Consider the following 25,541-nt stretch of genomic DNA (forward strand, 5'->3'; position numbering starts at 1 on the left):
ACTAATGATAACAAGCGAAAGTGGAGTGATCATGACAAAGCATCTGGTGCTGGCCAGACTCAGAAAAGGCCAGACAACAGCAGCCGCAACATCAGCCAGTCGTCTTCTGTCAATCCAGGCCAGGAAAGCGACCACAGCCAGGGTTCGTATGCAGGGAGGAAGCCACGATGCAACAGGTGTGGCTATCATCATTGGGGATCGTGTGGTCGGACGTGTAACAAATGTGGTAAGTCAGGCCATGAGGCCAGGGATTGTAGGGCCTCACAACCCAAACACCAGCAGCAACAGAACCAACAGAACCAAGGACAACAGGGGCAACCACCCCAGCAGAACCAGGGCTTCAGGAAGGGGTGCTATCAGTGTGGTGATGAGGGTCACTTTAAACGGGATTGCCCTCAGTTAAACCAGAATGCCAACAACAACAATCGCCAGAATAACGACAATGCTGGAAACAACAGCAATGGCAACGGGGCAAGAGGTCGAGCTTTCGTGTTAGGACAAGGGGACGCAATGAACGATATTTGAACTTATAACTTATTTTGGGTTTTCATTATTATGTTTTCGCTACTCAAACAAAGTTTGGTTTGAACATCAATCGTATTGGGTTTTATGAATTATTTTAGCTACTATACTTTATGTTTGATATGATGGATGGTTTGATATTATTGAACGCACCTGCTGTATCTATGAACCTTGTGAACAGGGTGTGCAAACCCTAACTAGACAAGTTCTTCATTGTTTTCATCGACGACATTTCCGATCTACTCCAAGAGCCAGGAGGAACACGAGCAGCATCTACACCTTATTTTGGAGTTTCTTCAGAAGGAACAACTGTACGCTAAGTTTTTGAAATGCAACTTCTGGCTTCGTGAAGTCTACTTTCTAGGCCACGTAGTGAACAAGGATGGGATCCATGTCGATCCATCCAAGGTAGACTCGACCAGGAACTGGCCTGCACCACGTACGCCAACAAGAGATACACCCATTTCTTGGGTGAGGCAGGTTACTACAGACGGTTTATCGAGGACTTCTCAGAGATTGCGCAGCCACTTACACTACTGACACGGAGGGGTGTCACCTACCGTGGGGAGATCCCCAGGAGACTGCTTTTCAGCACCTAAAGGATAGGCTTTGCGGCGCACCTATTATCTCATTGCCAGAGGGCACGGACGATTTCGTAGAATATTGTGACGCATCCGTCCAAGGTCTTGGATGTGTGTTAATGCAGCGCGACAAGGTCATTGCTTATGAGGTTCATGAACGGAACTGCACGACGCATGAATTAGAGTTGAGATCTGCAGTTTTCGCGCTTAAGATATGGCGACACTACCTGTACGGTACCAGGTGCACGATTTACACCGATCACAGGAGTCTCGAGCGTGTTCTTAAGCAGGAGGATTCAAACATGCGTCAACGACGATGGGTTGAACTACTGAACGATTACGAATGCGTTATCAAGTACCATCCAGGCAAAGGCCAAGGATGTGGCTGACGCCCTCAGTCGGAAGGACACTTTACCTCGGCGCGTGCGAGTGCTACAGCTTACGATTCAGCCTAGCCTTCCAGCACAAATACAAAATGCTCAGGTGGAAGCATTGAAACCCGAAAATGTCAAAGCCGAAGCCATACGTGGCTCACGACAGCGATTAGAACAGAAGGCAGACGACGCTTACTACATAACTGGACGCATTTGGGTCCCATTCTTTGGCAACCTTACTTTACGACGCGTGAGACATTCGGATTACTGGAACAAACGGTGACTTGGCTCACAAACTCAGGCTAATTGATGAAACGGGATAACTATCGTAATGGCATGTATGCCCTAGGTTTAAGGCAGTGGTTGCCCGATGAAATCCTGGAGATACCCTTACCGGAATTTGAGGTCATCAGATCAGTTGTATATGTCAGGGAATCTATCGAAAGCATGGGCTAAGAAGTCAAGGTCCGCTAGCATGAGTCATATGACAATCGTGAGAGCTTGTTAAACTTCGTAGCGTGGACTGAAGTTCACATAGGAACGAAAGGATGGGTTAAAACTTCAATGTTCTCAATTGTTCAAGGAATTGAACCAACTCTTGATATCACTGGTGAATTTCGGGACGAAATTTCCTTCAAGTTGGGGATGATGTCACAACTGAGCAAAACCCGCAACAACTCTAATTTCTCACTTCATTTCTCTCATACTTGACGCTTGCCAATTTCGGGACGAAATTTCCTTCAAGTTGGGGATGATGTGACAACCCGAACTTTTAAGGTTAGTCTCGCTAACTTTGATTCCTCGTTATTCCTCCTTCATTTTCGCTACGACTAGTTAATTAATGTAAACGCGCCATAATTATGTTTAAATGTATTAGTGGGCTATATCACCATTGGGCCGGTCCTCACTACAATTAGTTAGCAATTACATACTTAACATACTACAATTAGTTAAGTCCATTATGAGGCCCGATAAGCTGATAGGTTGAAGTCCGCCAAGCCTAAATCTCTAGTCAATCCCATTTTGATAACCGGCCCAACTCTTGTATTATCCGTTTAGTTGAGTAATAAGCCCAACATCCTAATCCTTATTGATATGGGCATATGTAGCCTTCTCTAAATCAAATTACGACTAGTTTAAATCATAACAAACATTACCCTTTTTCCTACCTCCTGCACACGGCACAGATAACCCTCCATACTCGAAGTCTCTATTCGTGCATCCAGTATTAGGTTAGTATTCACTGATTATTTTTATGTTGTGTGAAAGCATGTGAGATGATGTGGTTGTATGGTTTAGTTAATAAAGAAATTGCCGTATAACTGGCCAATCGTTCGTTGACAATCATGTGAATTATTGATTAAATTGATGCGTGAATATTAGTATGTGTGTGTGATGTATATGGCGGCTACTATATTTTATCATGTGATCCCTTTTATGTGCTTGGTTTGATTGGTTACAAAGGGGCGGCCACGAATATGTGTGTGTACTGTTCTGAAAGTCTAAGCAATTAGAATAGGGACCCTTCTCAATTTGGCGGCTACTGTCTATGATATGCATGTGACTCCTTATATGTTAAGTTGAATGGCCATGTTTTTTTTCACAAAATAATAATTATTATATACATGTGATCTTTATGAGGTGGTGATTATCTAATGGACCGAATGAAGGTCCAATGGGGGAATGGCTTGGGTATTACTATTAAAGAATAATTATTCTTGTTGTTGATATCATGTGAAAGCATGATGATATGACAAAGAAACTGGTTATGTGCAATTCTTATGCAAGTTTTATACTCTTGTATGAATTCTGTGAATTAAACTCTATGAATAAGGAATTATGCAACTAAGTTGGCTAGATGTAATTAAATGGCTGTTTAATGATAACCGATGATGTATAGATGCACGAGGGATTGGGGTTTGATCGTAATTAAACGGGCGAATTATAGAACTTGGTTTGGGCCACAGTAGGATAGGGAGGGGTGGACTCCAAGCAGCCGCAGTTGGGCCGAGCCTGTTGGGCCGCATAAGGGGGCGGGTAATGGGTACCCGAACCTGGGGAATTGGGTAGGACTAACCTGTTATGCGGATTTGCAAATGGTATTCATTATTAAATGCGTAAAATAGAATATGAGACATGAACTAGTGTTGTAGATATATCATGACCATGATCTGGATGCTTAGTAGGATGTACAAGATGCTATATGTTTATTTATTTGTTGTTTGAGTAGTACATGTAACTAGGCATGTGGGTTGTGAATTCGTGTAACTGACTGTCTCTGGTAATCCACGATAGGATTTGATTGAACAACTGAAAACAAGTAACTAAGTCTTACCGAGCAACCGAAGGTGAGTTCATTGCATTTTCTCAAGCATGCGTCCCGGTGGTTTGGGACAACTGGTAAACATTTGGAAGGGAAACTTTGGGTAAACAACTTAATCGGTTTTGGTTATTGCCTGGAGGGCAATGGGGGTAATTGGTTGATAGCGCTATTAGGTACTAATTATCTGGGTTTCACTATGGTTGTTTAGAGGCACACTCCTCGGTTACGTAAGGGCGGTTCCCCTAGGGTAACTAACTGGACAACATAGTGGGTTGCTAAGAGGCACACTCCTCGGTTACGTAAGGGCATAGTCCCTAGGGTAACTAACTTGAGCAACATCGTAACGTATCATTGAATCGCATTAACATATAACTGGTAACACAACACGTAAGCAACACTTTGAACTCACCAGCGTAGTCTGACACACTTGTTTGCATGCTTGTAGGTCATTAACGTTTGGAACATGGACTTGCTATCTGGGAGTGCTGGAGTGGTCATGGATCGAGACTCTTGGGTGACTTATAAACGTTACATTGATTTTGAATGTTATCGTGAAACTATTACTAAACGAATTAATACATGCTTCCGCTACACAACTTTTGAGAATTGATAACATGTTGACATTTTATAATAGTAGTTAATGTCATGACTTATTTAATATCTATCATTGGTTCAATGTGATTGGTGGCTCGAACTCTGATGCGTAACACGCCTCGCGAGGTTTCCGCAGGTGGAATTTTGGGGGTGTTACACCGGTGGTCACCACCGCCGCCGCCGAAACCACCACCATCAACGTCATCATCGTCATTTAATGATCTCTGCCGCCGCAATCGATCTTTTTCAACGATTGTTGAAGAATGAAAAATGAAAAACGCAAACCAGAAGGTGAACGGAGGTGGGATGATGCAGGTTTATGGTGGTGTTCGACGGGGAGGATGATCGGAGGTCGTCGGAGATGATTATGATCGGCAGAGAATGGTAATAACGGAACGGAATGGTGGTTCGCCGGTGATACGGTGGTCGGAGGTGATCAGAGGACTCAGTGGTGAGACGATGAATGATGGAGATACAGACCGAGACGAAGAACGACGAGGTTGAACGGTGAGGATGATGACGGAGAAAAACAGAGATGATGACCGGAGATGAAGATGATGTACGGCGTTGAACGGTGAAGAAGATGATGACAGGAGGTTAGGTTCGAGTGACCGGAACAATTGTAGGAGAATGTGGTCGAACAAGTTGAAGGTGATGGTGTGGTGATGTGTTGAAAACAGCCGGAGATGATGACGGAATTTAAGGAGGGTGGTGGTTATGGCGAAGAACAGAGGTGGTTATTGAAATGTGTCGGAGGTGGTTCGTCGGAGTTGTTGCAGGTTATGGATTGGATGGTGACGGTGGTGAACGAGGCGGTGACGGTGGCCTGAGATGTTGATGGCGGCCAAGGCAGGTGTGGTGGTGGTGGTGGTGTGTTAGTGGTGAACGAGGTGGAGATGGTGGTATGAGATGTTGGTGGCAGATCGGAGTGGTGGTGGTGGCAGTTGCTGTGGTGGCGGTGGTGGGAACTGGTGACGCAGGTGGTGGAGAGTGTAGATATAGAAAAGGTGGTGGCGGTGGTGGGAACTGGTGCGGCGGCGGTGGAGGTGAAGGTGATGGTGGTGGTGGTTTAGAGAGAGAGACGAACTGGTGCCATTTTCGTCCCTGTGGTTTGGTCACTTTGGCCATTTCAGTCCATTTTTCAAAAATGCGCCATTTTCCTTAAATGGTCCTTTATGTTACAAATTTACACAATTAGTCCTTATTTACAAACTGACTTAACTGGGTTATGATTTTTGGACTGAAATGGCACCTTTCCAGAACGTCGGGGAGGAAAATGGCGCATTTTTGAAAAATGGACTGAAATGGCCAAAGTGACCAAACCACAGGGACGAAAATAGCAGTTAACTCTTTAAATTATAGTATATAAATAAAGCCATTTGTACAAACAATAAAGCACAAAGTATAACACTTTTAATGCACAAAATACTAATAAAGCCTAGAATACAACACTAACTTGCATAGAAGTGTTACAAAATAATAGTATATAATAGTTAACATGAAAGACTAAAAAATTGAAATATATTGTCAAACGGCTGGCACATCATGTTTTAGCGGGTTAAACATGTCTCTAACGACACAAACAACACAAGTTCTAAACATGAATATGACTCGTTTAACTACTTTATATTCAACGTCTATAACACTTTGTATGTTTTGTATACCAAGAAGAAGAAATAATTGATCAATCACATGGTGTACTTTTCAGCTAAAAGGTCTAATTGTGTCTTATACATGTTACCTATTGTCAACGCTAGTCAAACCATACGGTTTGGTCCGGTTTTATATGACCATTTTTCACTACAAACTGTAAATCAAACCGTACTCTATAGTGTGAAAACTTTGAAACCAACCAACCGAAAGTCGAAAGAAAAAACCAACCGCAATACCTAATCAATGTGCGGTTTGGGTGGATTTACGTTCTGAAATTGAATCATGAACACCCCCAAGCCCAAGTGTAGGTAACATGTCTTCACCCAAAACTATAATACGCCCTGTAAATTATACTTCTCTTAACACCATCAGCTATTGTAGTTATAATTACAAGTGCACCACACTTAATAGCAACAATGGAGAATTTATCCGTCTAAGAGTATTCACATCCATTTCATCAAAATACGTGAGTGAAAGTTTTATAATATAAAGAGTATAAAAAGTGGATGTAAGTGGAGGAGAGAGAAAATGTTACGTTCATCTGTATATTTGAGGGGACATTGTTTACCCCGTATATTTTTTTAATATATTTTAAAAGTGGTTGTGAGTAGATGAGAAAGAAAATGTAATGATAAAGTTATAAATAAATATTATTTAATTTAAAATGAGAGAAAAAATATAGTGTTTTTTAGTGTAATATATGCTAAAAATATGGTGGAATGGATGTGAATGCTCTAATCCATCCAATCAAATTGTGTGAGTGGTGTTTTTATAACTTAAAAGGTATAAAAAATGGTTGTGAGTAGCAGTGTAAACGAGCCGGGCCGAGCCCGAGCTCGGCTCGTTAGGTTTTTATGAAGCTCGAGCTCGAGCTTGGCTCGATTCGAGCCTACTTCTTTAAGCTCGAGCTCGGCTCACGAGTAAAACCCAAAGCTCGAGCTCGGCTCGACTCGACTCGAACTATTTTGAGAACAACCTTAAATGAGCTAAAAGCTCGGCTCGAGCTCACTTCAACATCGCTTAAACGAGCCAAAGCTCGGCTCTAGCTCGGCTCATCAATGTTATCATCATTATTAATATATATTATATATAAAAAATTAAATTTTTGTATGGACTCGTTTAGGCTCGCAAGCCTAAACAAGCTTTGTATTTCAGGCTCGGGCTCGATAACAAAACAAGCTCTATTTCAAGCTCAGGCTCGTTAAGGCTCGGCTTGTTCGAGCTTTTAAGACGAACCGATCACGATTAGCTCTCGAGCCCCTGGGTTTATTTACACCCCTAGTTGTGAGTGAAGAAGAGAAAATATTACTATTCTATATATTTGAAGCGACACTATTCACCCCCTATAATTTAATACATTTTGTAAGTGGTTAGAAAAGATAATAATAAAAGTATAAAAAAAATATTATTTAGTTGAAAAGAAGAGAAAAAAATACAGTGTTTTTTCTAGTGTAATATAGAGTAAAAATACGATGAAATGGATATGAATGCACTAACACGGTCAGTGGCAACAGCAACAATGGACGATTTACCAGTGTAACACGGCTGGTGGCAACACGTTTTATCAACCCGTTTAGGTATGTTTGGCTAAGCTTTTTGAAACAATTTATTTACTTATTAGCTTTTTAAAAAGTCATATAATATTTAGCAATGAAGATATATATATAAAAAAAAAAAAAAAAAAAAGCCAATAAGGCACTCCATCCTGCATGTTGAGTTGGTTGTATTGATGGTTTATTTTACTTATTATTCAAATAACCTTTGGTTTTGTTTCAGTAACCTTTCCAAAAATCTCTATTTTAAATCGTAAATTGATGCAATTAAAAATGCAAACAATACCACCATGGAAATCAAAAGCTAAAAGCACTTCTTGGTTCTTACCACATATCAATTGTAGATCATTTACATCACAAAATAAAAGGGTTCACGTTACCGTTTCCTCCCAAAACATTACACCAAAAACTAGTAAAAATAAGCCATCAACACGAACAACTCATCCTAAGCACGCTCCCCACGAATACGCCTAGCCAACTGGATATCCTTCGGCATGATGGTAACCCTCTTGGCATGAATCGCGCACAGGTTGGTATCTTCAAACAGACCCACCAGGTAAGCCTCAGCTGCCTCCTGAAGTGCAAGCACAGCATGACTCTGGAACCTCAAATCAGTCTACATAACAAAAATCAAAATCAGTGGCAAGAAACAGCAGATATCTACAATTTGAATTAAGTTTTAAGTTAAAAAGTTAAAACAAACCTTAAAGTCTTGGGCGATTTCACGAACAAGCCTCTGGAATGGCAGCTTGCGGATAAGCAACTCGGTACTCTTCTGGTACTTACGGATCTCACTACATTTACAAACAAATTTCATCATTAAAACCAGCAAATCCAAGCATACACACAATTGAGTGGTCAGCATAAGTTTTTTATTTAATCAATTGGATCAAACACAAAACTTTAATACTAAATTTCAACAGTGTTAGAATTGAACTATAACTGATTACACAGTTCTAAAATCTCACTGCACTTCTAAATAAATTTCATAGTTAAAAACCAGAAAACCAAGCATACGTGATCGAGTGATTGGCATATAATTTGGATTAATAACTGTAAATAGATAACTGATTTAGAACTAGGTATTCGATATGATCAATCAAAACTTGTACACAAACTCGATACTAAATTTCTACAGTTCAGATTGATATATTACCGATCACCGACAGTTACATAGTTAAAACCAGCAAATCAATCATACACAACAGAGTGATCGGCACATAATTCCGATTTATTGTTGTAATACGATAACCAATTGAGAATTAGACGTTGGTATTATCAATCGAGTGATCGTTAAATTATGAAGCTGTAGCTACGTATTATTCAAGTTTCAATTGATTTTATCAATACCTAATCTCTACAGTTCCATAATTGAGCAACTACCAAACCAGAACTATATATTATCTATTATCTATTGATATAATCAGTCAATAATAAATTAAAACGATATTCAAATAATAAAATTTCTACAGTGATACAACTGAACGATTGCCGATTTAGTATTAGTCATAAATGTAATCAAACATATTCCGCTATGAAATTAGGTATTTCAATAAAAAAAACGAAAATTAATACGACGATCGAATAACAAAATTCGACAGTTCTATAAATGAACGATTATCTATCAGGAATTAGGTATTGATATAATCAATCAAGCATCCAACACAAAAACTAAACTAACCGTTTCATAATCGACATTACCTAACAAAACTAAAATCAAATTGAGGAAAAGCAATATACTCACCGGAGAGCGACGGTTCCAGGACGATAACGGTGAGGCTTCTTCACTCCGCCGGTGGTCGGAGCTGATTTCCTGGCAGCCTTGGTAGCAAGCTGCTTCCTAGGTGCTTTTCCACCGGTGGACTTACGAGCGGTCTGCTTCGTACGAGCCATTGAGATTCAAACTAACAAAACCTGAAATTAGATCCGAATAATCACAATTAGAATGCAAAATCAACAGATTTGATGCTCTTGTATGACGATTATATAGCAGATATAATGAATTTACCGGAGAATACGAGAGAATTTGGGAATTAGGGTTTCGATTTTCGAAAAACTGTAAAAGATAATTGATGAATGGTTATATATACACAGGGAAACGTGATTTTGTACTTGTAAAGTGGATCCGTGTGGTTCTTTCTGATTGGTTGGAAGTAAAATAGACGGTTGTGATTGGTTGGATGGAATAGCCTCGGATTGATATATTTGTGTTTGTTTGACACGGTTTTGTGTTTCTTTTTTCTCTTGTTCCCACACCTTCTGGTCTATTTTCACATCCCTTGCATTTTGGCCTAAGAAAAGCGCATAGGGGGTCAAGTTAAGGACCAGCCAGCCACTGATACCCGTCAGTCTTTGTCTGTGGGCAAGACTTTTATGATGCTCTTAGGTTGTGGGGAGTGGGGACGTTAGTTGGGGCGGGGATGCCCTTCAACGACAGTTGCTCCACCCCGGGTTGGCGTTGGCATGACGTTGCCCCATTGGCATGGGTGTTAAGTCTGGCGTGGAGGGCAGGGTGACTAGCTGGCTTTGGTTAACTACTTTAATTAAAAAAATTCACACATCTGGTCACGCTAAGCTAAGCCACGCCATACCACACCTCTCATTTTTCACCATAAGCTCGTGGATCCAACCCTCGCCACGTGTTAAGCAATGTCCCCAACCCAAGCCCCTCCACTCCCCGCAGCCTTAGACGAAATAGCAGTGCATGAGCTTGTGATTTTATGTTTGGGTTGTTTTTTTTTTGGTGTATTTTGACACTAAATCACACACAACTAAAACTTATTTACCCAAATAGAGGTAACAAAATATTGAGGTTTTTTTTATTAGGGTCATGTACTTTTGAATCGAATAGCGGGTTAAGACTTGAGTATCGAGCGACATTTGATATTTTGACTCAATTACTTAAATGGACATTGGAGTGTTGGACAACGCACTATTGGTATTGGAATTCAATTCTAATTACTTTGATGTGCCATATTTGAATCTTGGACCAAACATTATTAATGTGGATCTTTAGTCACTTTATTGAAAATCATATATTAAATTATAAATCGAGCCGAACCGAACTGAGCAAACCTTTGGTCATGCTCGTTCGTTTACAAATCGAACCGATCCGAACCGAGCGTCTTTTTCAATCGAGCTGAATCGACCGAGCAATATTATGAGCATTTTTTGAGCGAGCGTCGAGCAATTTCATGCAACTCATGGAATCTACTCAAATCACACACGATTCTCACTTAGACAAATAAACACATTTCAATATTTCACCGTCGACATGATAATATGTACATACCAATCAATAATCGTTCACAAATCATCAATTTTCAATAAACACACTAGACGATTTATTAACCGTTTTTCCGGAAAATATATTCCAAAAAATATATGTATTACGATTCGAAAATATATATTTTCTATTCAGAAAACAAATTAACAGACGTCTCTATACAGGTTTTTCCCCTATCAATTGGATTTGGCCTTGTTAGACTGCAAATAAAAGGGTGTACATAAGGATTAGTTACCATTTATTTGAACCATTATAAATCCTTGTGTGTTGCGTAAAATAGATTAGCTAACATCTACTTGAACTATTATAAATCCTTGTGGTGATACCTAATATTCATCATCTTGCAACTTCTTTAAGGTTAGTTTGGGACATTAAACAAAGTGTCATCCTATGATCCTGCATGTCACCTAATAACATCCAATTACTAAAAACAAACATCAAACATCTTCCACTCTCAAATAAACTGTCATCCTATTACCAACAGAGGCACTGTCATCTTATTACTCTTCTTCATCCTCCCATCAATGCCCTCTACAAACCACGGACTATTCGCTTTCATATCGCTCACAATTTGTAAAACAATTTTTTGACATACGAAACCGGTAATGCAAAATATCATCATTGTATTTCGGCTCCTCGACAAAATAATCTGCCATAAGGGTTTGGTAGTCTTTCTCCCGATCACGACGGATAAATCTTTTGTTTACTAGATGTGTCCGTGTCTTCTAGCTCGACTTCTTTGATAAAATTTTTGAAAAATATTAAATTGTTATCGCTTGAGGAGCTATCGCCGTCAGTAATGTCAAGTGGAAGAAACAATGGTATTTCACCCGCCATATTCAAAAATAGTATTTTATAGTTTGAGAGTGAGAAGTGTTTTGGAGTCGTAAGAAAAATGAATTATGAAGTGTTGTTTACATAAAAAAAATTATTTTTTTTTTAATTTGAACGGCATATAGCCGTTATGCTTCTCCAATGGTCAAAAACAACCCCAACGTTCCTTTTTTTTGCATCGGTATTCACTCACCAGATTTTTGGGTTTCACCGAAGGTAAGGGGGTCGGTGGCAGTGTTCCCGCTCAGCAACCCAACTCCCCGCACCCTCTCCCCGCGTACACCCCTCTCACCCTAACAGCAACATCAAACATCCCGCACTGTCATCCTAATAACATCAAAATAAAACTTGATCCTGAAAGTAATGTGCATTTGATACAAAAGAGAGTGCAGTTGACTCTGCAACTAATGTGCAGTTGACTATACATTATGAATTTATGATCCTCCCTATTAAGGGTGTAAACAAGTCCAAAGACTCGAGAGCTAATCATAAGCCAAACTTTGAGCCTTTAGAGGTTGTTCTAAAAATAGCTCGAGCCGAGTCTAGCCGAGCTCAAGCTTTGGGTTTTACTCGCGAGCCGAGCTCGAGCCTAACGGGCCGAGCCCATATACACCCCTACTCCCTATATGCATGTGCAATTAATCCTTTTACTAACATCAAACTCAGTCTGTCCTATACTATATGCTATGTAGCACTGGAACGGGTACGGGATCGGGGTACGGGGACGATACGGGAACGAGGAACGGCAAAACTCAAAATTTCAAGATACGGGTACGGCAATAAAAAATATAAAAAAATAAAAATACATTAAACAAATTCCAAAAACACTACATCTTCCAAAGGTAATTAATTATCAATAATCAAATCATTTTCAAATTCCGGTTCATCTAGTGAGAGGATCGGCAATCGATAGAGAATTAGAGATGATGAGACTCGAGAGTTTAGAGATTAGAGAAGCCGAATATGATAGGTCTATTTATTTAATGGCCGGTTGTGGAATTTGAAAGGGTAAAAACCCTAAAAATAAATGGAAATGAGATGGATACTTTTACCAGATACGTCCCCGACATTGGAAACGTTTAGTAAACGTCCCCGACTAGTACCCATGGTGTTTCCGTCCCCAACAAGTACCCGAGACGGGTACGGCCACATAAATGGAGTCCCCGTGCTACATAGACTATATGCATTAATTTATCCTACACTATCATCTTGATGCCACAATGTACATCAACATGAACCATCATTCAATCATCATTAACAATATTTGTTACGTACCCACTATTTTACCACATTAAAACAAACAACAAACATAAAACATCCTGATATTACCATAAAACAAGAACCATCATTCATAATTACTTAACAGTTAACACCATTCATAGTTGACAGTTACATACCAAACAATGGGTAACCCTGATCATTAACATTAAAAACCAAAAAAATGATCAGATTAAAAAAACCCATTAAACTGTTCTACTTAAGTTAATAGTTAGGCATCAATCGTCATAATATGTACAAGAAACCCCACCGTCAAACCTGAGCTCCACGTTCAAGCTGCCTACGAACCACCACACGATCCAGATACGATGGCACAATTACTAATTAAAAAAAAAGTTAGAAAATTAATATTAACAAACAAAATGATCATATTGTTGATTGCATACCCGTTCAAGCGACTGTCAATGGCTGTGAGATCCTTTAACGGGCTCTGGTATTCATGGGTAGTATCCCCAACACACTGTGCATAACAGCTGCTTTCAGATCCATGAGAAATTAGAGCATCCATCTGAGCACATGACTGTGTTATTATGTTTATAAAAACTTTAAGTTATGCAAGTATATTTACGGAGAAACGTATACATTGTGCACAAAAGATACCTTCTTTGGGGACATATCAGGGAAAACAGATACCTTAGGTGAGCCAGAGCATGGACCTAAAAATTCCCGATCAACAACACGTTACAAATACAATATGACCATATATATGATTATTATATATGGCGTTTGACCCGACGGTTTTGCCAAGTCATACCCCTAATTGTTACATCTTTCTTTTGTAGGAAAAAGCATTTTTTTAAAACCAACCCAACCCGACCCGAAACTCGTTCTGACCCGAATCCGCTTCGACCCGAACCAAACAACCCTTTTTTAATTGATCTGTTTTGACCCGAACCCGTTTTGACCCATGACCCAACCCGACCCGACCCGTTTGCCAGGTCTAAAATTAATAATATCATAACCAGTACAAAAATATTACCTTGGTCATGATTGTTTGTTTCTGAAACCTGATTGGTGGTTTGAGCAACCTCTGCAAGCTCTAGCAACAATGGCTTCACAGCAGGAAGGAATACTTCATTGTAAAACATGATTATATCAACGTGATTCTGCCCAGTTTTCTGTTGCCAAAAGATGTAAATCGTCAAGTAATAAAAACATCCAAGAACTGGATTAAGACAGGCGGCATTACCACATTGGACAGAGAAGATCTCGCGTCGTCAACATACACATGACGAATAACTTGAGATACATAATTTGGCTGTTTTCTGTAGCCGTGGATGATTTCTTTGAAAGTTAAGCTCAGTTGGGAAACCTGCAGTTTATAACCATAACATTAGTTAGTAATAATTTACAGAGTTAAATGCCATTTTAGTCCCTGTGGTTTGGGCCATTTTGCCAGTTTGGTCCAAAGGTTTGAAACGTTGCCATTTTAGTCCAAATAGTTTCAAACGTTGCTATTTTAGTCCACTGGGTTAACTTCATCCATTTTTTCTGTTAACTAGAAGGGCAATTCAGTCATTTTTTATGGAATTCTGCTCACTAGAAGGGCAATTCGGCCATATAAAATGACCGAATTGCCCTTCTCATTAACAGAAAAATGGGATGAAGTTAATCCAATGGACTAAAATGACAACGTTTCAAACTATTTGGACTATAATGGCAATGTTTCAAACCTTTGGACTAAACTAGTAAAATGGCCCAAACCACAGGGACTAAAATGTATCATTTAAGTCTAATTTACAACAACCCAACGTTAGAATTGACTTGTGACATGTGTAACAACAGCAACAAACCTTTGCAATTCCATAGAAACAACATAAGACAATCTGGTCAATATGGCGGTTGAACAACAACCTTGTTCGGTGACTCAGAATCTGTTGAAAAAGAGAGTATACCCTCTCTCTTATTTCTTGTGACAACTCTAGTCTTTCAACCATGCCGTTGATTCTTGCAGCAGCTAAGTTCACAATCTATCCACATAAAGATAAAAAAAAAAAGCATTAATGATCAACTGATTATAAGTAACAGCTTCTTGTACAAATTCAAGGGTCTGGTACCTCGCTAAAAAACAAATTAACAGACGTCTCTTCTGCACAGGTTTCTCCCCTGCCAGCTGGCGTTTCTTGCTTAGAAGACTCTAAGTCGGGTAGGCATTCCGCCAGTGAAGACAGATTGTATGCTTTCAATTTCGTTTGTCTCGTTCTAATCTTTTTCTTCTGGTGTACACAAAACATAAAAATAGAAAAATTACAAGTTTTGTCCTTTATCTTTATACCACTTTTCAGGCGCTGTCCTTTTTAATGAATGTTGACAGGCGGTGTCCTTTACTAGGTATTTTGTTGCAAGTTTAGTCCTTTACACCCAACAATTAACAGGGTTTTTTAACTGGGTTGGGTGTAAAGGACTAAACTTGCAACAACATACCTAGTAAAGGACACCGCCTGTCAACATTCTTTAAAAAGGACACCTCCTGAAAAGTAGTATAAAGATAAAAGACAAAACTTGTAATTTTTCCTAGAAACAATTGTATCATAAGCAAGTAGATGACTTGTATTATTGTTAACAATTATATGATAAAACAAGTAAATTGAAAAAAAAAAAAAAAAGTTAACTAACCTTCTTGATTGAATAGAACTTGAGTTTTTTCTCAATTTTTTTATCAGTGAGCTTAGGTTTATCCTTCATTCCTTCCTGTAATGACGATAAAATAAAATAATAGTAAATGTTTATTATAATCAAAATAAAATTATTTTACCACTGACCGCTTTCTCTAACCAATAATAAAAAAAAAAAAAATTAAGCTAGACTCCAAGAACACTTTGATCAAGTGTAATGCTCATATGACAATTAAAGAGAAGATAGATAATGCTTGCAAGAAATGTTAACAAACTAAGTAGGAAACATAACAAATTCAAATGACAAAGAAACATATAAGCAGGGAGGGAATACATGGATCAACTAAAAACTTGTTAGAATACAAACACTCAGATAGATACAGATCTTTAACAAACAAGATAACTCTCACACGCAGATCATCATCTGCTACACTCACAATGTCAGATTTTCAAAGATCTTAACACAAGATCTAACAAGAATCTAACAAACCTTGTGAAAACTCTATATGAAGTGAACAGAAGAACCAGAGGATTCTGGAACCAAGAGAGAGAAAGTTTAAGATGCGAATAGGGGTGACAAAATGGGTGGGTTGGGAAGGTTTAGGTAATGGGTTAGAATGGGTATGGGATGGCAATGGGACGGGTATGGGGCGGGTATAGCTAATCCCAACCCCATACCCGGTTACAAAAATTGGTCCCATACCGGGCCCAAAACCCGTCGGGTATGGGACGGGTAATTACCCATCGGGTTTCGGGTATCGGGCATAACCATCGGATATCAACGAGTAAAAATCAATGTATGCCGAGTTTGAAACCAATACAAGAGGCTGGAACGTGATAAAAATCATAGGAAATCGGGCCAAAGCTCAAAATATCACAGTTTATTTGAGATGCAGTCATGTAGATTAACCACTCAAACAAACCTATAGGGTTGATAGAGGGTGTAAACAACCTAAGATACAAATTTACTGAGCTAGTTCAAAGGGCAACGTTAAATTTAAACTAAGATATAGATACACCATTTAGATTGAATATAGGACCTGAGATCACCATTTAGTCTCCCGGGTTGATTTAGCATAGGATAAGGTTTTAACCCACAAAGTATAAGTTAAAAACAACACTTTTTACTAATAATTCTTCTCTGCATTTCAAAAAAAAAAAGCTTCAATGCTGAAATAGAGAAATACAACGCCAAGATTTCCAGCAACTGCTCCTAACTTCTAGAAATAAAATGCATAACAAAAGCATATGAACTCCACTAACTAAGTGCTAGAAATAAAGAAAAGAAAAGAAAAACTATACAAGTAGAAAGCGACTGCAAATGTCGGATGTTAATTCAGTGAAGAAGACAGTAATGTACAGATTATCAAATAAAGAGAAGAAGATGGATTACCGATCTTCGTTGCTCGGAGAAGAAAACGGAGTCAGATCGTCGTCGCTTGGTGGCTGGTGCCTTCCTCAGTTGGTGGCTTGCTGGAGAAGATGAAAAGGCGATTTAGGGCATGTTTGGATGGGCTTCTCAAAATGACTTATTAGCTTATTAGCTTATTGATAAGTCAATAAGCTATTTTTATGTTTGGATAATGGATAAGTCCTTTTTGAAATAGCTTAAAGCAAAGAAGGAAATTGAAGGTTTTGAAAAGCCAAGAATTCCTGACTTTTGGATCCAAAAGTGACTTTTCAAAAATGAAATTACCAATATAACCCTTCTTTACCCCCTTATATCTAAAAGAATGCCCATTTTAGTCATTTTACATCAATAAGCTAATCCAAACACTTTTTTTTAAAACTCCTTTTCAAAAAGTCCTTTTCCCAAAAGTCCTTTTCCCAAAAGTCCTTTTTACCTCTAATAAGCTTAGCCAAACATGCCCTTAGTGGAGTGATTTTTTTCTTGGGATTTGGGTAACTAAGATAAGTAAATATATCTGTATAAATGGGCGGGAATTACTTTTTTTTTTTGGGGACTAAATATATAATACATTATATTATAATTTATAAAAAAAATACATATTTATAGGGAGTATGTTAACGGGTATATAAAATCGGGTAAACGAGTATATATAATTGGGTCGGGTAAACGGGTATAACACCAAATCTCATACCCGTCCCAAATTTTTAAAACAAATCCCATACCCGATTACCCGACCCCATACCTGTCCTGTATGTTTCGGGTATCGGGTTTTCCTATCGGATTCGGGTTTTGTGTATGGGTAGTGGTGGTAAAGTGGGCAAGTTGGATGGGTTTGGGTAATGGGTCAAGATGGGTTTGGGTTATGATGGGTATAGGTCAGGATGGGTATTTAAAAAAAAAGTCGGATGGGTAATGGGTCAAGATGGGTTTGGGTTAGGATGGGTTTAGGTTAATATAGGTTTGGGTAAAGATGAGATGAAAACATAATTAAAAAAATAAAAAAAAAATATATAAATTCTAAAAAAATCAAAAAAATTCTAAAGAGTTAATTGCCAAAATCGTCCCTGAGGTTTGGGCAGGTTTGCCATTTTCGTCCAAAATGACACTTTTGTACCAAATTGCCCCCAACGTTTGTAACTTTTTGCCATTTTCATCCAAACCACTAACTTAGTTTATTTTTTCTGTTAAGTTGAGGATATTTGGATGAAACTGGCAAATATAAAACCACAAGGACGATTTTGGCAATTTACTCAAACTCTTTTAAATTTCTTTTATTTAATTAATTTTGTTACATCTTCTTATACTAATAAATGAAAATACTTTTTGGACACGTGTCATTTTCTGGTGTTTTCTCATCTTATTTTCTTATTTATCTCTCTATTAAATAATAATAATTTTAAACAAAATATTAGATAAGAATTATTTTTCTATTTATCTCTCATATTAAATAGTAATAATTTTAAACAAAACATTAGATAAGAATAAAAATATTTATTTTTCTATAAATAATTTTAAACAAAAACTTAGCTAAGAATAAATATTTGTTAGTAGGTTACATGAGACTGAAGAGGGTCGGTTAGCTGTACGCAAATTCTTACGAACGCCGACTAAGGATTTCCAATAGATGTTTAATTTTTTTATTAAGACATGTTTATATGCATGATTATTCTAACCTTTAGGTGTATCATAATTAATAGGCAACGCAAACATGGAGTGAAGCTAAAGTGACAAGCCTCTGATCAGATCAAAGGAAGACATTTTGTAAATGATATTATTAAGACCAACAAACACTCTTAAATAATATAAATTACTTTGAGTAACCCGTGTAACACACGGGAACTTAAACTAGTATATAATAAAAAAGAATATACATGCAATTTTTATATGAAAAAAATAATAGCTTTGTCACATAATTTTTATAAATTTTCATTCAACCACTAACTAAGTTAATTTTTCTATTAAGGCGAAGGATGTTTATAAACTATGACAGAAATTAATTTCTAATTTTTTGTATAGATCAGTTTTATAAAAATAAAATCTACTTAAACCTCTAAATTTTATAAAACTAAAATGCTGGTGACCTTATTGAAAAAGGTCAAATAAAAAAATTTTATCATATGTACCAAGTTTGTAATTCATCTTCTACTATTTTAAATTCGCTCCTAAGGAAAAACAGAAGCCATCCCCCCCCCCATCAAACAACGTATCATTACCAAACCTTAAAATTACCCACCAAATTGTAATTATAATCCTATGAACCAAAAGTTTCTTTACTCAAGCCACTCAGAATAAGTATTAGTTAGTTACTCTCATAATCTTAATTAAATAAATATTTTATTTCTACCAACATATTTCCTAGGTGCTCAACACATTTAAAAAATATGTAACGTTTTACAATTTTTTTCTATCTCTAAAACTGATAAGTGCTAAAAGTTGTAATCGATTGTTATGTGTTGCATACCAATGACGTTTTCTCTTTATAAAACTGATTTATATAAAGAAGCTGTCGATTAATTTCTGTGTTAATTTATAAAATTTAAAACATCATTCACCTTAACAGAAAAAATAAACTAAGTTAGTGATTTGGATGAAAATTTATAAAAATTATGTGACAAAACTATTAATTTTTTTTATAAAAACTCCATGTATATTCTTTTTTATTATATATGTAACAAAAATAATTAAATAAAAGAAATTAAAAAGGGTTTGAGTAAATTGCTAAAATCGTCCCTGTGGTTTTATATTTGCCAGTTTCATTCAATTATCCTCAACTTAACAGAAAAATTAAACTAAGTTAGTGGTTTGGATGAAAATGGCAAAAAGTTACAAACGTTAGGGGCAATTTGGTACAAAAATGTCATTTTAGACGAAAATGGCAAACGTGCCCAAACCTTAGGGACTATTTTGACAATTAACTCAATTCTAAAAATTATAAAGTTTGGGTTAGGATGGGTTTAGGTTAATATAGGTTTGGGTAAAGATGAGATGAAAAATAATAAAAAAATATAAAAATTCTAAAAAAATAAAAAATATTCTAAAAAATCAAAAAAATTCTAAAAATTATAAAAAATACAAAAATTTGTAAAAATCCTAAAAAATAAAAAAATCAAAAATTTGGAAAAAATTATAAAAAGTCAAAAAAATTCTAAAAAAATAAAAAAAATCTAAAATATCCTAAAAATTCCAAGATTTTAGATACAAGGATCTCAACTGGAAAGGGGGAATCCAGTTTGCAACTTGAAACCATAAGATTAATTTGTTAGATGATCCATATAGATACCTTACGCTCACTAGTTTGATAAAGTGAGCTTCTGTCACAACACCTGTAAGCAAATTATGAGAAAAATCTAAATGATTTAGGTATTCTCTTAGTGAGCTGATTTCCAGACAAGTTGAGGCTAATAAGATTTGTTAAATTTTGAAGGGAATCTAGAACTGAACTTGAAATACCACAACCTCCAATATCTAACGAGATGAGATTACTACTTGACAACTCTTGAAATATTGAGGAAGAATTCATGAAATCATTCACGCCGACATGAAGCAACTCAAGAGAAGTCAGATTGCGGAAGCTAGGAATACGACCATGAAAATCACACCCAGTTAAATCTAGTGAAACTAGACTAGTTACACCTCTTCTATCAGTCTTTGTATGCAAAGATAGTCCAGTCTCCCTAATCCTTGCTTTGTTCCGGCTTTGCTCACTAAGATTCACTTTGTTATAATTCTCTTTAGCCTTAAGCATACTAACCAACTTGCGCCTTTTATACCGTTTCCAAGCAGCTTGTATATAACAAGCAGCCCAAGTCCTCCACTAGTGTGAGTGAACCCGAAACGTATGCCTCAGCAACTGATGTGACTGTCCGCGTAGACAATGGTAGGATGTCGGCTGAACGTGTCCAGCGCCCATGTCAGCAGCTCCTCCCCACAGAAGTCCCCGGGCCCAATCTGGCATTGGTTCCAAAAACTCGTTCGGCCTCCACCTGTAGTGTAGGAGTCTAGCTGACCATGCATAAGAGGTGCATATCAACTCATTTTGCAAACTAAATTGCAATGTTACTAACGGTTAGGTGAAAAATACTAGTGTTAATTAACCCGACATAAACGAATTTGAACATAATGAATCAATTAAAAGAACACAAAACACTACATGTTTCATCAGTTAATCAAATTCACCCAAGTTTACATTTAAAAAATCATATAATTTTCATACATGCATTTTATCGAACAGGTGATATGCATGCATTCAAACATGATACAGTTTGTGTTCATTTGTTCAGTTCAGTACCAAAATCGAAAGTTTATACAATGATTATCATGAATTCTAGGATCCAATCTTATCATTATTAACATCTTTAATGAACATAAAAATTCAATTTCCAAATCACAGACATATAAGTCTTACCACTTCCATGTTCTAGAGATGAAATTAGGGCTGTGGAATACTTCAATCAGATACGAAGACGAGGCAAACCATTGGAGATGAAGACGAAACTGAACAATTGGAGATGAATACGTGTTATGATTTTTGAACAATCAGCCTATTTGGATACGAAGATGCGTTCTGATTTCTGAACAAATGAATCGATTATGGAGTTTGAAAAGAATCATTGATGAGTCCAAACGATTATGTGAATGAGGCACAGTATAACTAAAGTTTGAAATGAAGCTGGAGTTTTGAACTTGAAGACCTGTTTGTTTTTTTTAGGTAATTAACTAATTACCCATCCTGACCCATCTGCAAGTTTCAGCAAACCCATCCTGACCCACTAAATTCCTTTTATAATTTATAAACATACCCAGTTGGACCCATTGGGAAATAATGTACAGCCCATAACAACCCGTGGCCTTAAATTAAAAGTCCATTTGAACCCATTTTTAAGTGGGTGGGTTTAAATTGCCAGGTCTAGGTATGGGTTACCATAGTGTCACGACCCCCGACCCCATCCTGGCCGGAATCGGGTGCCGCGAGCAGTCCAGTGGTACCGGTGATTATTTTTGAAAAACATTGCAGCGGAAATTTCATCAGGACCGTGAGTTAGGAAAAATATCAGAGTTTAGAAACACCGGATTTTATTTAAATAGATGGAATAAATTCCATTTTTACAAAGGTAGCTTTTAATAAAAACAATATTCTTTAATTTGATTTAATTAATAAAATAAGCCACTTCTTGAAGTCTTTTTAGTGCCGGATCCAATCCTTACTTCAATCTACTGTAATTACCTGAAACGCGTTTTAAAAAGGTTTTGTCAGCGGGAAATACTGAGTGAATCATTCAGTTTACTAAAACGACTCGTTTGTTATAATTTACAGTATTAAGAGTTTTTACATATGTTTCCGATATCTACCAACTACCCACAGTATTTGTCACTCGACCGGATCTGTGACTGTGGTCATATCACCATTGGCTGCCCCAATGAATGACGTATATCACTTAATTTTAGGTTCGCCCACCTAATATGATTAAAACAGTAGTAATGTGCACAATACCCCACATACTGGCTGTAATTTGGTGATTACATAAACTTAATCACTGTAATCTATAATTCTGAAAATAATTTGGAGTATTGTAAAACATTTGATAAAAAGAGAATGACTCACAAACTGTGAGAAAAGAGAATGACTCACATTATAATCATGCAGATTCATACGGCCAAAGTTTAGTCTACAGATAAGCCTTGATATATTGCAGATTTATACAGGCAGAGCTTAGCCTATTGATTTAGCCTTGTAACCTAGTGCACACGAACTAGGTAGGTAACTTAATACAATAATTACGATAACTCACGAGATCAAATTCTCACAACGAACGACAAAGTGCGATACTTAAACATCCATCGATTTAACGACGAACGACAAAGTATAACCCTAATGTGGGTGGCACTTAAACATCCATTGGATATATTGATCGGTCGGAAAATGAATCGTAATAGCGATCGAGTTAATACCCTGTATCGTAGCAGCACCCTGCTATACTAATTAGTGATTCGCGTGTGTGTTTTTAGAGTATTTGGACGATAACTCGGTGTATAATCGGAATTTAATCGCCGAATGAACAACAGACTGCAAGTGCCGATGCCTGCTATTTATACACGAAATTTGACAGGCTTACGGACCGTAAGACTTATCCCTTACGGTTCGTAAGGGACACGTAATGACCATAGGTTTGCCGCGTGTGGGAGTAGGCTAGCTGAGTCGATGGAACGAATAATTTCAATTTAGACAGCAAGTTATAAGGATAATCGTCAAGTGGGGAATACCCTCCTGAGTTTTAGGGGCCCTGATCCTGATTCTGATTGCTATGAAAATTTTAGGAGTTGTGCAGGATTACTTGGGTGTTTCAACTATGGTTCCCTATTGGGTAAATAAAATAATAGGCATGACTTTTGATGAAAGTTGTTTACAAAATAGAAATAATAAATAATAAATAATAGTTTTGGGGTAAATCACAAAAAGGAAATAAAACGGTGAGAAAAGAGAATAGACCCACTTTGTAACTTGAGGGTTCAACTAGAAAACCTCCTGGTATAAATTTTGGGTATAACTTCTGAGCTATATAAAAATATATAATGCACTCGTGGTAAGTATAGTACCCCTAATTCAACCTTATCCCGATGTCTCGAGACAGAACCTAGACGAACTTAGTCGGGCAGAGCTTTGACATGCGTTATAGGGTTCAGATCAATCGGAAAGGGTAGCGGTGATCGGGGGTTAAAACACTTAAAACTAGCAGGGCTTTATTTTATAAAAAAAAAATAGAAGTTTTGAAAGGGTAGTTTGGCGACACAGGGAATAAGGAAAAAGAATGCAAGATATGAAGTTTGGTAGGCTATTTATATCAAAGGCTTTATGCCTTGTCATTATTTTGATTTTAGATATGAAAGACACGTATCATATCTATCTATTCTAATTGTTCTTTCAAAATTACACATACCTACTTCATGCAAATATTTTATTATTTATATTTAGTTCTTATCTGATTATGTGTACTCACAAATTCAAAATGTAAAGTTTATTTATTATTTTATTTTTTTCATACGTATATATTTGAATTCAACTTTCAAAGTTTTTGTTTTATTATTATTTTATATATTATATATTATAATTAATTTAACTGTTTCACTTATTTGGTGCGTATAACTTCTAAAATATAACGTTTTGTACGATAATAAATATGTCATTAGAACCAGAATATTTTTGTCTACCTTTGGGTCTAAGTTTTATTAAGAACTGAGTAGGTTCAAAATACAATATATTTTTATAATTTAATCTTTATATGGTTCCTAGGCCTGTCTAGGAACTTTATATTTCTAATAGTCAACTTACCCGTAGACTACCTATCTAATAATATAAATTTTTATATACTTTTATTTTATTAGAAAGGTCAACCATATACAAGCCAATAAAATATTTCAACCACTATATATAAAATAGTGTTTAAAACTATTTGGGTTGAATATTTATATTAAAAATAAACTAGTTACTAGTTACTAGTGGTTAATAAATTTAATCAAACTTATTATTCTTATATAAAAATAGGAATGTTACATCCTCCCCACCTTGTTTTAAATCTCGTCCTCGAGATTTGGGTTACGATATTTCTTTTAGACTTATGTCATATTTTAGTCAATAAAAACAATATTTAATATTAATGACACATAATTTAAAGTATCAAAGTTTGTGAATACGAGTTGTATAATAAGGATGATTCAATGGTTCAACTAAATTAGTTCGAGAAATCGATGACAAACGAATGAGATGAAATGATATAATTTTCAAAATGACTAGGTTCAAACTAAAAGATATATGATCAAAAGATATTTTAAAATGAATGTGAAGGACTTTTAGAGCTAATTCTTTGTCAAAAGAAAGCTTATTTGGATTGGCAACTGAGGAAGACTTAGAATTGACGGATTCCAAATGAAATAATAGTATGAAAAATGATTTGTCAAATATTAAATTATGATATGAGAAAATCAATGTGTTAAGACGAGTGAATCGTAAAGATACACCAAAAGACAATAAAGTTGTTACTGTTTAGAGTTCTAAGTTGTTTTGGCATGACTAACCATTATATTATTTCTGTAAAGCAGATGTAATATATATTATTTGTTCCACATTATATGTAAATGGTTACCACTTTCAAATAAATATTATTTTAGTATTTTTACTATACTATGTAAAATAACTAAGTAATATAGGTTACAAAATACTGTAATGAAGTTATTACATTTACAAAATATTTATGATTTTGTAAAAGAATCACTATTATTTATAACGTTAAATGAAAGTGGTAAATAAAAGTGTAAAAATATTTATTGTACAAAAGTATTTGTAAAATATTTTGAAAATATTTAACACTTAATGGATCGATTACTTATTTTCATTTTGAAACCATAAAACGTTGTGAATGTTTTTACAAATGTTGTAAATAAGTGAAAACGGAGACTATTCTTATATATTACAATGTTCCCCTAACCCAACGTAGTTGATGACTACCATATTATTCTTATATG

At 36.5% G+C, this 25,541-nt stretch overlaps 2 protein-coding genes across 6 annotated transcripts; both read right to left on the bottom strand.

Annotated features, from left to right (window-relative positions):
* Window positions 1-7,891: 7,891 nt before the first annotated feature.
* Window positions 7,892-9,861, bottom strand: LOC110936388 (histone H3.3). Its single transcript, XM_022178768.2, has 4 exons — window positions 9,609-9,861; window positions 9,345-9,514; window positions 8,304-8,394; window positions 7,892-8,216 (listed from the first exon to the last, which is right to left on the bottom strand). Exons 2-4 carry the CDS (start codon window positions 9,491-9,493, stop codon window positions 8,046-8,048), a joined length of 411 nt encoding a protein of 136 aa, XP_022034460.1. The 5' UTR covers window positions 9,494-9,514; window positions 9,609-9,861; the 3' UTR covers window positions 7,892-8,045.
* A 3,169-nt stretch (window positions 9,862-13,030) lies between these two features.
* On the bottom strand, window positions 13,031-17,476 carry LOC110936387 (retinoblastoma-related protein). 5 transcript variants are annotated; one of them, XM_035988889.1, is made up of 9 exons: window positions 17,007-17,476; window positions 15,615-15,689; window positions 15,056-15,214; window positions 14,792-14,968; window positions 14,188-14,310; window positions 13,978-14,116; window positions 13,599-13,654; window positions 13,385-13,506; window positions 13,031-13,278 (listed from the first exon to the last, which is right to left on the bottom strand). In XM_035988889.1, the coding sequence occupies exons 2-9, from the start codon at window positions 15,681-15,683 to the stop codon at window positions 13,251-13,253; spliced, it is 873 nt and encodes a 290-aa protein (XP_035844782.1). In that variant the 5' UTR covers window positions 15,684-15,689; window positions 17,007-17,476; the 3' UTR covers window positions 13,031-13,250. The 5 variants fall into 5 exon arrangements, with proteins under 5 accessions (XP_035844782.1, XP_035844780.1, XP_035844781.1 ...); XM_035988887.1 differs by having other exon boundaries at window positions 13,031-13,318; XM_035988888.1 differs by having other exon boundaries at window positions 13,385-13,518.
* Between the last annotated feature and the right edge of the window lie 8,065 nt (window positions 17,477-25,541).

The sequence above is a fragment of the Helianthus annuus genome, chromosome 4 (genome assembly GCF_002127325.2).
Source record: "Helianthus annuus cultivar XRQ/B chromosome 4, HanXRQr2.0-SUNRISE, whole genome shotgun sequence".
NCBI lineage: Eukaryota > Viridiplantae > Streptophyta > Magnoliopsida > Asterales > Asteraceae > Helianthus > Helianthus annuus.

Excerpts from the sequence above, each read along its gene's own strand:
- LOC110936388 (XM_022178768.2), bottom strand. The coding sequence starts at position 9,493 with ATGGCTCGTACGAAGCAGACCGCTCGTAAGTCCACCGGTGGAAAAGCA. Across the intron at positions 8,395-9,344 it reads CCTGGAACCGTCGCTCTCCG|TGAGATCCGTAAGTACCAGA; the intron begins GTGAGTATATTG and ends TTGTAAATGTAG. Across the intron at positions 8,217-8,303 it reads AAATCGCCCAAGACTTTAAG|ACTGATTTGAGGTTCCAGAG; the intron begins GTTTGTTTTAAC and ends TTTGTTATGTAG.
- LOC110936387 (XM_022178766.2), bottom strand. The coding sequence starts at position 15,683 with ATGAAGGATAAACCTAAGCTCACTGATAAAAAAATTGAGAAAAAACTC. Across the intron at positions 15,215-15,614 it reads AGTTCTATTCAATCAAGAAG|AAGAAAAAGATTAGAACGAG; the intron begins GTTAGTTAACTT and ends TGTGTACACCAG. Across the intron at positions 14,969-15,055 it reads TTAATTTGTTTTTTAGCGAG|ATTGTGAACTTAGCTGCTGC; the intron begins GTACCAGACCCT and ends TTATGTGGATAG.